This window comes from Clarias gariepinus, chromosome 17, assembly GCF_024256425.1.
Source record: "Clarias gariepinus isolate MV-2021 ecotype Netherlands chromosome 17, CGAR_prim_01v2, whole genome shotgun sequence".
Classification (NCBI taxonomy): domain Eukaryota; kingdom Metazoa; phylum Chordata; class Actinopteri; order Siluriformes; family Clariidae; genus Clarias; species Clarias gariepinus.
In genome coordinates this window covers 17151405-17164804 of record NC_071116.1, presented here as the reverse complement: position 1 = coordinate 17164804, position 13400 = coordinate 17151405, and the positions used below count along the sequence as shown (strand labels likewise).

The window sequence follows — 13400 nt, the reverse complement described above, 5'->3', positions numbered from 1 at the left end:
ACTTCAGCATTTATTTTACTTTGCAAAGCTAAAAAGGAACTTTTCTGAATGATTTCTTTAAACATCCTTGCCTATTCCTTATAATTTTTCTTTGTCGCTTTATTGCTGGTACAATGAAATGCCTTGTAAACTAATTCCAAAGACATTTGCACATATTATCACAGTCTCCAGTTGTACATGTTTTAAATTAATACCAATGGATCAAAGTTGAGTCTTGAAAGGAATTGTGCAATATAGATACATCATGGAATAGGAAAGACTCAATATATTTTTTTTCCACATTCTGTGGATTCTTTATTTCCTTTTCTTTCTTTCTTTTTTTAAATGAACATATTGATCATTTAAATGTAAATGTATTATTTATATAAAGTCACAAATGCTCATTTTTGTTTAGATAACTTTTTTTCAGTAAATTGGATGTAATTGTTTTTGGTTTAAATACAGACATCGCTTGGAATTTTTTTTTTTTTTTTTTTAGGTTTGTACATTTTTTTTTTTTCTCACTTAAACCGGAAGGTGACTATCTGCATCTTATGTCCACTTTTTAAAAGAATTATGAAGGACAAGTGTTAATCAGTGACTGTTACAAAGCTGGAATATGAGGATGGAGTTGATTTTTCTAAGCACATGGAGCATTTTATAAAATGACAAAAAAAAAAGCAGACAACTCTTGCCTCTTGTGTTTGAGATGTAAATATGTTGTAGCCACAACACACAGGAGAGGAAAATGTATTTTTATGAACTGTACTATACAGCAATGAGGTATATAAAAGGTATATTCATTCCCTCTGAGCATATCCTGTACCTTGTAATGTCTCATTTCTAGCCGATACACAATGCTGTTCACCTTAGAATTTGTATTTTTCCATTGTACATATCAATCAGGAAAATAAAGATACTGTATTTAACAAGTGTTTTTTAAATGTGTGATTAAACAATATGTCAAGACCCAGTGGAAAAAAACTATACTAAAGCAGTGACATCCTGCTGACAATCAAAAAAAAAAAAAAAAAGACGCAGTTCAGCCAGAACACTAAAACCTTTAAAACATAAAAAGAGCATAGATTATATTGATACATAGATTCCTGTTAAAAGGGGTGGGATAAATTAGGCAGCAGGTGCACAGTCAGTTTTTGAGGCTGAGATATTGGAAGCAGGAAAAATGGGCAAGCATAAGGATTCTGATTCCCAGTATCTCCAAAACATGAGGCCTTATAGGGACTTCCTGGTGTGTAGTACTTAGTACCAATCAAAAAAGGATATAATGAATGAAGTCATGGAAACAATTTCATTGGTGCGGCACCTGTTAAAAGGTGGGATGAATATTAACAGGGTCATGAGTGACAATGTCAATGTAGCACAAATTGATGAAATGTGCCCATACTGATTCACGTCCACCACCAAAATCACCTGCAATGGGCATGTGAACATCAGAACTGAGCCAACGAGCAACAGGAGAAGGCAGTTTGGTCTGACAATTCTTGATTTCTTTTACATCATGTGTCCATGTGTGTGTGCATGGTGGGAGAAAGGCAAGCTGGCAGAGGCAGTTTGACGCTCTGGGTTTTGATGGAAAATCTTGGTCTGAAACAACATTTAGGTAGGTGGTACATGCCAAAATAACATCCACATGGACACCAGGACCCAAAAACACCCTTCATGGCTACAGTGTTCCCTAATGTCAGTAGCATCTGCCACAATGTCAATATTTCTTTGGAAAATATTTAAAAAACAAAGATTTCAGGGTGTTGATTTGGCCTTCAAATTCAACATGACTCTGAAAAAGGATGTGTTGGATGTCCTGGACTAACGGGGCTGATCCATGGAGGGCCCACCTTGTGAGGATTTAAGTGCTGCTAATGCCGGAGCCAAATAGCACAGACCACCTTTAGAGGTCTTGTGAATTCCATGCCTTATATGTCCGAGCTATTTTGGCAGAATATGTGGACACAATGTTAGACAGGTGGTTTTAACCTCATGGCTGATCCATGTATGTATAATTTAAACAAAAAAAAACAGACATAGAGCACATGTAGGAGTTTTACTCAGTGATCTGAACCCTTCAATGAAAATGTTGAACATGATTAAAGCCAGTCTAGGCTTTAGCTTACACATCTATCAAATTAAAATTCAAACACCTCTCTGGTATCATACACTTAAAACAGAGTCTGAAATTGGTTTGTCACTGTTTTCTTCTACCAGTGTTCATGAGCAAACCAAAGTTTATATGCCTGAATTTATTCGCCTCACATCTGTGGTTTTGCATCGGTCTTCTCGTACTTCGCAAACAGTTCAGTAAATGTATTTCACCGAGAAAGCAACGGCAAGTCGCTGGAGTTCATTATAAGGCTGGAGTCCAAACTCAGACATTCTGTAATGGGGAAGAAAAAAAACAAACAGTTTTATTCTTTCATGGGACACTGGGCCTTTATTAATGTTTATTTTTTTTGTTTATTAATCCTTTACTAAAATTGCGCATAAATGTTTTTATATCACAAACTACAAAGTTCTGCAAAATTTACAAATGTTTCTCTGTGTGGCAGAAAAAGAAATTGTGGACACCTTGACCGTCACTCCCATATGGGCTTTTTAAGCATCCCATTGCGTATATATAACTCTTCTGTTGGTATAATAACTTCCACACTTTTGGGAAGGATTTCCACTAAAATGGCGAAATGTGGCTGTAAGGATTTGCTCATTTAGCCACAGAAGAATCACTGATGATGTATAAAAAGTACTGATATCTATATCCATCAATACATGCACACAAACATACATATATAGCAAATTTCTATCAGTATACTTGTCATAAAGTTCGATCCATTCCATCAAGCAGACGTAGGACGTATTCTTACCTTGATCAAAGTTGTTCTTTTTGGTAGAACCCTCTCCTAATCCTTCCATATCCACCAAATCACTGTTGACATCTGAGTCATTCAGGGCGCTGAGTGTCACATCTGATACAAGGGATCATTCAGTTAACTCACTGGTTTACTGGCAACGAATCAACACGCTTCATTTGAAACAATATACACAAAGTAATTTTTTTTTGCACTGGTCACCTGCAGTTTTGGGCTTTTTAATCGTGTGTGGCAAAGAAGTGGTACGTGGCAATCCTGCTGTAACAGCTTGTGAACTCGGAGCCATGGATGCTGGAGTGGCTGCCATGGCAACGGTAGATTTCTTCACAGTCTTCTGGGGTGGCTCTGATGAAAGCGGGACTCTGTTGTCCTCATACAGCTTCCTCTTTACTGTGGACTTTATCTGAGCACTGAGAGAGCAAGAGATTAAAAAAAGGCATCATCAGTTAATCAGTGAACATTTTTGTTAGGATGTTGTGCTTTAATAAGGCTTTGTGATGCTGTCTACACAGAAGTTACTGCACCTGCTCAAAAGTGATTACATTTCCAGAAATGTTTTATTCCTTTAATTTGCTAACATGAGTTTATTTATTCATTAAACAGCAACACTTCATCCATTTATATTTACATGTAAAATTTCTGTAAAACATTGTTTCTTTTCCAGTCTCTTCTTCCTCTCTTGACCTTAAAACAAACTTTTAGCTTGACCTTAGAGTGACACAAAGCACTGAAACTGGAGACTCCTTACATTATGCTACGTAAACATTTTCCCACAGAAAGCTCATCACCACATCAAGAATTATGTTTTGTCTATTTTTATATAAATCCGTTTTATCACCATCATTATCTTAAACAGAATAAAAAATAAAATTTATTCCATGTAGCAAATCACTAAGGTTAAAACTTACACTGTGCGTTCTTTAATGACAGAGCTGATATTGTTCAAATCATCACCAAAGCGGCTCACGGCCGAACGAAGCATCTCAATCTCAGTCTCTGTCCATTTGGCCCTGAAGAGAGGGGTTAAAATAGAAGATAAGCAGAAATACAAGCAAAAACCTGCTAACAAGACTTGAACTGGCAGAATAAATAGCACACGGTGAAAGCAAACCTCAACCCTGACACATTAAATATTTGTATTTTGAAATGTGTGTGATGCGTTTACAAATCTAGATAATGGATGGTGATGTGTTTTCATTATCACTGTGTGAAGAGAGTGGTCGTGTACCCCTTTGATATACTAGTGCAGTACAATGTTGTTTAATAGGGGAGAAATTTCTTACTTCACCAGTCAGCCTTCGCTCCTCCGAAATTTTAGTATCATTACATAGATAGGCATCTAAAATATACAATAATCTCCTCTAAACAGAAGGACATATTGAAATGTGTCTGCTACGTATGCTCTGTAAAGCCTCTAATCTGTAAATAAATTTCTCTGCAGCAGAGGCAAGTTTTGGTTTTGCTTGGGATGGTCTTCTTGAGAGTCAGTTTTATCACCCCTTAGCCACATACCAGTATTGTCTTTTTCTTCTTTTTATTATTATTATACTGCAAACGTCCTATTCATGTACAGTTGTGCTCCAAAGTCTGCATATGTTAGGAGAATTGGCAAGATGTGTACCATAAAAAAACCCATTAGTGATAAGACAAAACAAATTTATTTAATTTCAAGTTCATATGTAAGGCATGGCAGAATGGCACAATCATCAAACAAAACATGACAAGCATCAATGATGGCATGCAGTCTTTTGTAATAATTGTGCATAAGTCCTTAATTCGCTCAGGTGGTGTACAGTAGCTGCCCAATCTTCTTGGCAAAATGGCTCCAGTGCACATTTGAGATCTCCCCAAATAGTCTCAATGATATTGAGGTCAGGAGACTGATTACCACACCGGAACCTTCAACTTGGCCTTGTGCTTTGGAACCCATGCACAGCTTTCATGCTGTATAATAGATATTGTCTGCCAGTATTTTCTGGTAACATGCTGCATTTATCCTGCCAGCAATTTTGAATAACTTCCCTGTGCCATTGGAGCTCACACAGCCCCAAAACATAAGAGATCCACCAGTAGAGATGGTCTACTTTTCGCCGTAGGCCTTGTTGACTCCTCTGTGACTATAAAGGTCAATTTCACCACTCAAAATGGATGTGCTCCATAAGCCGTGAGGCTTGTCTAGGATACCATAAGCAGGCCTTTTTGTGGCATGGGTGCAGTATCGGCTTTCTCATGACAACCCGACCATGCAGTTCATTTGTGCTCCTTGAAACAATACTAGCACATTTTTCCAGAGCAGCCTGTATTTCTCTCCAAGTTGTTTGCGTTTCAAAGTAGTGGGTGAAATCTTTCCGAGTCTACCTACCTGCGGCTTAGTATCAACAGGACCTCTTATTTTAACAGTACTGACTGGCATTGAGTGAATCACATCAAACTCACTAACTAGTCATGCACAGACACTAATTACAATTACAATGAGTCACAGGTGAGGAAACTTCCCTTTAATAACAACTTAAAACTTTGTGTATTAACCTGTGTTTATAATGTGGCCAAACTTTCAAGGATATGTAAACTTTTGATCAGGGTTGTGATTTCAGTTATCATGAGGTTTTAAAAAGGAGTCCAACAACTGTGTGATAACTAATAGCTTCATGTGACCACTATCCTTAAACAATAATAACAAATCTTTGGCATCATCAGTGACGGTTTCCAAATAAATGGCAATGTCTTTCAGAGTATAGAAACCTTTGAGCACAACTGTACTTCTGGTTGGGTACATACTTTATTTCATTGGCTCTGTACATGTATATCACATGACGCCAATTCAGTTAAATCAAATTGAACCAGATTTAAGATGAAGCAAAAGCTAAACCCTACACCCGACACAATAAAAAGGTAGTCAGACGGTATGTGTGCAATGTAGGAACTTGTTCACGAACCAAAAACAGACCAACATGTTGATAAAAACACATTAAATCATTACGTTTGTTATAAATATTGACATGCAAGTCATCTGGTTCTCAAATTTGCTCACTTCTTTTCAGAAAAGGCTGATTAAATAAATGTAATGATAAATTTAAAAAGCTGATTAAATAAATCAGGTATACCTTGTCCAATCTCAGCTCAGGCACATTTGCACACTCCCTGGACACTTCCATTTACTGTATATATTTAATTTTATTCCCACAAAAAAAAAATTAAAAAAAATTCTATATTGTACAGCTGCTTTTCTTATTTTTCTATATTTTTTCATATATTTTTCTTATATTGTATATTTTGTACTGTACAGTCATTTTATTTTATATTTTATTTTATTCTCTCTTAGTTAAATTTACCTTCCATTTTTTTTCATATTTACATCCTATTCATAGTCTTTCATTTTAAGGTCACGGTCAGTTGTCTAAGCATTTCACTGCATATCGCACTATGTATGTGTATGTGACAAATAAAAAATTAGATTTTTGGAGCTGAAAACACTTAAAGAACCAGGGCGGGGGGTGTCTTTTAGTACCAGGGACTCCCTCAGATCATCATCATTGTACTTACTTAGACGAAATGATGTCTAATAGACTCCTGAACAAATCAATCTCAAGATTGTGACTATAAATTTGGTCATATGTGTAATTATAACAGAGAATCACATTAGGACATCGTAAAAGACTAAACGAGGTACAGAATAATTTTTAGTTTGTAATAAACTGGTGTGTGTGTGTGTGTGTGTGTGTGTGTGTGTGTGTGTATAGATGAATCCAAGGGATTCGACTCATACCCTGCAGGAGATGAATCTGCTACAGGATGCAGCTGCATGGTCAGTTCTCCTAGTTTACTGAAGGCAGATCCTGCCGCAGAGAAGATCTCTCCCACCTGTTTACACAACAAAACCTATTTAACATCAAAACGTACAACACATTCATCACAACCTGGTGTGCATCCTTACCTTTGCTGAAGATGAAGTCATTCTAAAGAAGTTTACTGATGAGACACTCACAATTAACAGCTAGCTAAGTCACCTAAGGGTTACTCTCTGTCCTTGTGGTTCTACAACTTCTTACTAACTACATACAACAGACTAGAGTTTAAAATCTAGCATATAATTACTAAACGGTTTGTTTTTCCCTTTTAAAACACTCATTCATACCATCAATTGTTTTTGTTGTTCGGAAACGTTAACAGCGCGCTCGCTAGAGCTACAATCCCATAATGCAACACTGCGCACGCGCCGGGATTGGTCGGACGTTATCGAATGAGGAAGCAGAGCCGAAAGCGGCCGGAAAAGCCCGAGCGGGACCGAGTTGTTTAGCGACCATCTTCGTTGAAGTCTATACACAATACCGGGCCAGTGTTGGATTTTTTTCGTTTAGTTTGTTCTTTAAAAAATAAAAACGCAGACGCAATGCCGTCTCTGTTATTTTGCGGCCCTAAATTAGCCGCCTGTGGGATTGTGTTGAGCATCTGGGGAGTCATTATGTTGGTAAGCGGCGGCCTTCATCACCGTGTCACTAGCTAACATCTCCAGCCATTGCATCTAAAGAGCTTCGTGTGTGTGTGTTTATTATCCAGGCGATGTTGGGGATCTTCTTCAGTGCGAAATCCGCCGTGCTGATCGAGGATGTGCCCTTTACCGAGGAAGACATCAGGAACGAGTGAGTTGTTTCCACAATAATCCGTCACAATATGGACAAAATGAGTGTAATTTATATCTCTAATGGTGTCTAGTGTGATAAACACGAACTGATGGACACTTACTGATGTCCTGCACTGTTTTGAATAAATTGACATGGATTATGTGAAGGACAAATTCATTCATTCATTCATTAATTAGTATCCTGTTAAAGGTCACACTGGATCCAGATCTTCTTCTGTGAGGCAGGAATACACCCTCAAGAGGGAGGTCAGGCCATCAGAGAACCATGGGTTAGAGTAGTCAGTCTGCCTAGTAGAAATGGAGGGATAAATCAATTCAGTAACGCCACACTAATTCTCAAATCATATTGAATAGAATTGGCTGGTTTTCAGTATGATTAGCTGGGACCGTGATTGGCCAATCAGCCTCATCTACAGATTCAGCTAAAAAAATGTATACACACTTCAACAGTTATCTATGCCCTTTTTTTAAACCTCGAATTGAATTAGGGTAGCAATGTGCAGCATTATGTTTCCTCTAAAGATGTCAGTAGTCACACCATTGTTGATCGTCATCATGTGATTGTTAGAAGCGCGGATTCTGTATAACTATTCTATACAGAACACAGGAGCTTCCAAGTGGTGCGTTTTTATGGCATTGCATTATCAAAAATCATGGTAAAAGCCTCCGATCTACCTTTTTCTACAATCTTTGTGAGCAAACTAGTCTGAAACTCACTTATTACAAGTCACTGTCAAGTTTTGAGACTTTGGAGGCGGTAAAATGTCAGTTTCTTTATAATCCTACAGATGGTACACTCTGAACTATTTTCACATTTCCATCCCATATGATAGAAGTAAATTTATTTCTTAGTTTGTTTAGAAATAAATACAAAATAATAGTTATGGTGGATGACAGAGGTAGGTGCTGCTCAGATAAATATTTAACTTTTAACCTTATTTTGTTTTAATGCTGAAAACTAGTGTTATAAGGAATGGGCTAGATTTAATTCATCATAAAACTTGTTTAAAGGCTCCAGATTGTAACAAAATCAGGAAAAAATCATAATTTTAAATTGTGATATTTATAAAAATTGTCATACTTCCAGAATCGAATCGAATACTTTTAATCAAATCCTAGGTGTTGTGATAATATTGTATCAGGAAGTGACTGATGTTCCCTACCCTACTGATGTTTGGAAGGTTTGAGGAAACCAGAGAACTCTGATAAAACCAATAAAGACTCGTCAGGAAAATACAAAAAAAGTAAGAGAGAATCTAATTTTCAGGATCAGACTGCTTGCTGCACAGCTGCGCCACCCTAAATACATACATTAATTCGCTCATCTTCCATACTGCTTTTTTTTTTACATACACAGTATGATATGCAGTAAAATGCTTCTAAAGAGCTAAAGAGTCTGTGACCTACAATAGACAAAAGAAAATATTACACTAGAAAGTACAATTAAACTTAAGAACGAATTCGCAATAAAATTAAAATGTTAACTAGAAATTAAGCGCCAAAATAAAATAGAAATAAAATAGAAATTTAAATAACACAGCAACAAAATTTTAAAAACGAAAATGTAAAATGTGATGTATAAAAATACAAAAATAGTACAAAAAATATTGTGTGGGCATGACAGCAGGTGTATGATTTGAAACAGGGATGATAGTCTGAAGTGCAAGATAGTCTTTGTTTTATGTGTAAATGAGCAGGACATCCAGGAAATTAATAAACATCATAATTATTATTACTCTTAAAAATCCTGCTATTTAATTTCTATAAAACATATACGTGTATGTAGGCAAATAGTTTTTTTGCAATGCAGTTCTTTTTTTTTGCTTTTTAGTTGGTTTTAATTTTCGTGAGGATCTTTTAAACACAACACTGATTTCTCACACCCACAGCAAAAACCCACCCCAGGTGATCTACAGCCTGTACAACCAAGTGGCCATCAACTGCTTCATTGCTGCTGCCATTTATGTTGGAGTGGGTGCTATCTCTCTATGCCAGGTCCGCCTGAACAAGCGCCAGGAGTACATGGTGACATAAGTGAAAGATTCCATTAAATCGCCCAAATGTTATTTATTTGCAGATGACTTTATTTATTATAATGGATTTTTTTCTGTTTTGGTGGTAGTAGCAGCAGTTCAAGGTTTATGTCTTTAGAAATGCAACATGAATAAATCTAAAATATAGAAACAAATTGAAGAAATACTCTATTGGTGATGAGCTGAACTCTTATGCATGTATGTGAAGATGGATGTTTTGTGAATTACACATTCCCACAGCAGATTGAGAAGAGTAAGACTGTAGAAGAAGTGAATAGCTGGACCAACTCTTGTCTCTTAATATGTGGTTCTTTATAGTAATAGAAAAGTGTTATTTATTCAGTGTATTATGTGTTCACTTTCTACTCATGTTGGAAATTGTACTTCCTCATACTCTTCTTGTAATTTTTTTCCATCCTTTCTTGAAATTATAAATGTGATGAAAGTGTTACATTACCCAAAATAACATGAAGTGGAAATAAAATGCTTACTGTTACACTACAAACATTTTTTTATTTGTTACAAAACAGTAAGATGTCACTTAAAAAAGTAAGTATTTGAGGGGTTGTAGCATCATCTAGAAAACCTCTAACCTCATAGCAGTACAAATTCATACAAGTTTTCCTTTGACGGTCTGTAGGTAGATATGTACTTAAAGTGAGATTTCTTATGAAGCCTCCGTTAAGTCTTTAACATCTAGATGTTATACTTCTACATTTCCAATAAAACAGTACATCCGGTGGATCATGTCTGTGGGTCAAGCATCATCTCGCAGGTTCGTCTTAGCTCTCCCAGTTTGACACGGGCATACTCCGCACGGTTCAGGGCCATCTGGCAGTCCTTTCGGGCCGAGTACGTTGACCCTTCATGAGGCTGACCGGTCGCCACCTTTACTCGAATGGAAAATGAGAACGCACACACTCGTTTCTCATACAACTTGAAATTACTCTTCTAAAGTCACAAAGATGTGCAAAATTCTGATGTGCTAAATTCCTTTGTAGCATGCAAGTCCTTCACCATTTACTTCCATAAAAGAAATACTTTAGAAATATTTCACAAATGTTAAATCTTTATATGCCTTGGTTTTAATTCTGCAAAAGAATATAAAATTCACAATTCATATATATAACTTGCATGATTAGAAACATCAAAATGGATAAGATCACCTGTGTGAGATAGCGGATCTGGGAGCTGAGCTCACTCTCAATCCTGTTAATAGAGGTTTGAAACTGGTTGAGCTGCCGATCTAATAAACTTGCATTATGCTTCTCCTTGGACAACTCCAGCACTATGGTTCCTAAAAAAAAAGAGAGAGAAAAAAAAGCAACTGTGTGATTGAACCTGTAACCTGTAAATTCATACAGTAAATGTTTTCCTACAGACTGTGAAACCACCATGTTGACATTTTTTTTTACTGATTTTATGTTACTCAAAACCAAAAACACAGCTGATATTTTCTGATATATTACATATAGGAAAATTTGTGTAACTATCTGACATTTTAGTATCACAAAAAATAGTGTAAATGAGTAATATATTACTGTTTAAACAAAGTTTGTGAATCGTACATTTCTAAATATTGCTGTGGTGAATTAAAAGAGACAATAAAGTTAAAAAATAAATTACAAACTGTACATAGATCAAAGCCCATGAACAATTATAACGGTTAAAGTAGTACAGCGCAGCAGTTTGGCATACTGATGGAATCAGATTTTATCTTTTATGATTTTGCCAAAAAGCTATTTAAGAATATATGAAAACATTATTATAATCCCCATTAACAGCTTAGACCCTTCGAGACATGGACCCCACAAGAATTGTGCTGTGGTATCTAGCACCAAGACGTGAACAGCAGGTCCTTTAAGTCCTGTAAGCTGTGAGGTTGAATCTCTGTGGATCAAACTTGTTTGTCTAGCACAACCCACGGATACTTATTCAACTCAGATCTGGCGATTTGAGAGGAACACAAAATGAACACTATGAATTGTTTGTCATTTCTTGCAGGGTGGCAGGGTTCACCATCCTGCTGAAACAGACCACTGACAAAAGGAAATATTGTTGCCTCTAAGGATTGTATGGAGGCACGGTGGCATAATGGTTAGCAATGTTGCCTTGCACCTCCAGGGTTCAGGTTTAATTCCCATCTTGGGTCTGTGTGCATGGAGTTTGCATGCTCTAACCCTGGTGGGTTTCCACCAGGTACTCTGGTTTCCTTACACAGTCCAAAGACAAGCAGATTAGAATTACTGTCATTCATAAATTGGCAAGATCAACTTGAACACCAGAACTCAAGGCTTCCCAGCAGAACATCACCCACAGAATCACAATGCCTCTGCCTGGTTGCTTTCTTTGCATAGTCCATCTTTTCACCAAGGAAGTGCTGCAGTTCCAGCAGTCCACATGGTGTAAAAGAAAGTGTGATTTATCAGACCATCAGTCCAGGCCACTTTCTTCTATTGCTCCTTGGTCCAGTATCGATGTTTATGTGCGCATTGTGGTTTCTTGAGTGTTCTGACACGTTTCTAAGATAACCAGCATTACCTTTTTCAGCAATTTTCCTTGGGGCAATTATAAACCTGCCAGTGCTTTACTGATTCTCCTTCCTTTGACCACTTTTGGTTGGTACTAATCACTGCATACTGGTAACACACTATATTGACCTGCTATGTTGGAGATGCTCTGACCCAATCACAGCCATCACAGTTTGGTGGACTGACTGCTTCCTGATACTACATGGACAAAAGTATTTGGTCAAACAAGCACATTGTACCCACATACATGTACTTTATTATAGAGTTAGTCCGCTTTACAGCTACGTATAAAATCTTCCACTTTTCTTGGAAGGCTGTCCACCAGATTTTTCCCACAAGTGTTTCTGTAGGAAATCGTGTCCATTCATTCTGTGGAGCACTTAAGAGGTCAGGCACTGGTGTTGGACAAGAAGGCCTGGCTTGCAATCTTCGTTTCAGTTAGTCCCAAAGGTGCTCTATGGGGTTGGTGCTTAAACTGGGGCTTTGTGTGGGCCAGTCAAGTTCTTTCACACTGAACTCATCGAACCATGTCTTTATAGTCCTTGCTTTGTGCACTGGGGTAGAGTCATGTTGGAATAGAAAAGGGCATTCCTTAAACTGGGGAAAGTTTAAACGATGTAAGCATAACCTTTTTTCAAGATGTCTTGGTATGATGAAAGCATTAAGATTGCCCTTCACTGTGGATGAGGGGCCCGAATTCAATAATTAACACGTTTAGCCAAATAGCTCTTTATCCATATAGTTAGTGTACATCACACCCCATTAACAGAAGTTATTGTAACGAGATCAGGGGTGATGTTGGAATAATAATAATAATAATAATCATCATCATCAACACCTGACCAATCAGCATAGATAATCCAACCCTACTGTGGTATGAAAAGTACTGATCTGTGTAGGAATCACTCCTTCTAGAAGCTTCTAGCTAGCTCCAATTTCCGGAAATAATACATCATCATTATAATTTATATATATATAGTTTAACTGAGACAGAAACCTGCACACTGAAGAACTACAGCGATCTCCTTCTCCACATCCTCCAGAGCCCGTAACCTGTCATTGGCCATGTTGCCGCTCGCTAGTCTCGCATCTGCAGCAGAACACACATGATTAGCAAAAAAAAAAAAAAAAACGCGTTAAACGCGTTGGATTCCGTTAAACCACGCGTCACGTGACGCGAAATTAAAAAATAAATAAAACTGACGTACTTTTACTCTGAGGCGAGGTGAAATTAATTAGATTTGGCCGAAACGACTAACAAGTAATTTAAATACAAAAAGAAAATAATCCAAGCTAACAAACACAAAGCATCCCTTGAGCGACGGCAAGCCGA

At 37.2% G+C, this 13400-nt stretch overlaps 3 protein-coding genes across 3 annotated transcripts; 1 reads left to right on the top strand and 2 right to left on the bottom strand.

Annotated features, from left to right (window-relative positions):
- Positions 1–2022: 2022 nt before the first annotated feature.
- On the bottom strand, positions 2023–7050 carry c17h17orf49 (chromosome 17 C17orf49 homolog). Its single transcript, XM_053516435.1, has 6 exons — positions 6796–7050; positions 6628–6722; positions 3770–3871; positions 3063–3271; positions 2856–2957; positions 2023–2371 (listed from the first exon to the last, which is right to left on the bottom strand). Exons 1-6 carry the CDS (start codon positions 6814–6816, stop codon positions 2307–2309), a joined length of 594 nt encoding a protein of 197 aa, XP_053372410.1. The 5' UTR covers positions 6817–7050; the 3' UTR covers positions 2023–2306.
- An 81-nt stretch (positions 7051–7131) lies between these two features.
- Positions 7132–9953, top strand: rnasekb (ribonuclease, RNase K b). Its single transcript, XM_053515886.1, has 3 exons — positions 7132–7329; positions 7419–7501; positions 9393–9953. Exons 1-3 carry the CDS (start codon positions 7252–7254, stop codon positions 9535–9537), a joined length of 306 nt encoding a protein of 101 aa, XP_053371861.1. The 5' UTR covers positions 7132–7251; the 3' UTR covers positions 9538–9953.
- Positions 9954–10029: 76 nt separating this feature from the next.
- Positions 10030–13398, bottom strand: med11 (mediator complex subunit 11). Its single transcript, XM_053515884.1, has 4 exons — positions 13276–13398; positions 13065–13157; positions 10703–10833; positions 10030–10424 (listed from the first exon to the last, which is right to left on the bottom strand). The coding sequence occupies exons 2-4, from the start codon at positions 13132–13134 to the stop codon at positions 10281–10283; spliced, it is 345 nt and encodes a 114-aa protein (XP_053371859.1). The 5' UTR covers positions 13135–13157; positions 13276–13398; the 3' UTR covers positions 10030–10280.
- Between the last annotated feature and the right edge of the window lie 2 nt (positions 13399–13400).

Bases quoted from the DNA above. Each gene is read 5' to 3' on its own strand.
- med11 (XM_053515884.1), bottom strand. From the start codon at position 13,134: ATGGCCAATGACAGGTTACGGGCTCTGGAGGATGTGGAGAAGGAGATC. The intron at 10,834-13,064 runs GTTTCTGTCTCA...CTTTTTTTTTAG, and splicing joins TGTAGTTCTTCAGTGTGCAG to GAACCATAGTGCTGGAGTTG. The intron at 10,425-10,702 runs GTGATCTTATCC...ATTCGAGTAAAG, and splicing joins AGATCCGCTATCTCACACAG to GTGGCGACCGGTCAGCCTCA.
- c17h17orf49 (XM_053516435.1), bottom strand. From the start codon at position 6,816: ATGACTTCATCTTCAGCAAAG. The intron at 3,872-6,627 runs GTATGAGTCGAA...CCCTCTCTTCAG, and splicing joins GCAGATTCATCTCCTGCAGG to GGCCAAATGGACAGAGACTG. The intron at 2,958-3,062 runs GTGACCAGTGCA...CCCTTGTATCAG, and splicing joins TAAAAAGCCCAAAACTGCAG to ATGTGACACTCAGCGCCCTG.
- rnasekb (XM_053515886.1), top strand. From the start codon at position 7,252: ATGCCGTCTCTGTTATTTTGCGGCCCTAAATTAGCCGCCTGTGGGATT. The intron at 7,330-7,418 runs GTAAGCGGCGGC...TTTATTATCCAG, and splicing joins TCTGGGGAGTCATTATGTTG to GCGATGTTGGGGATCTTCTT. The intron at 7,502-9,392 runs GTGAGTTGTTTC...TCACACCCACAG, and splicing joins GAGGAAGACATCAGGAACGA to CAAAAACCCACCCCAGGTGA.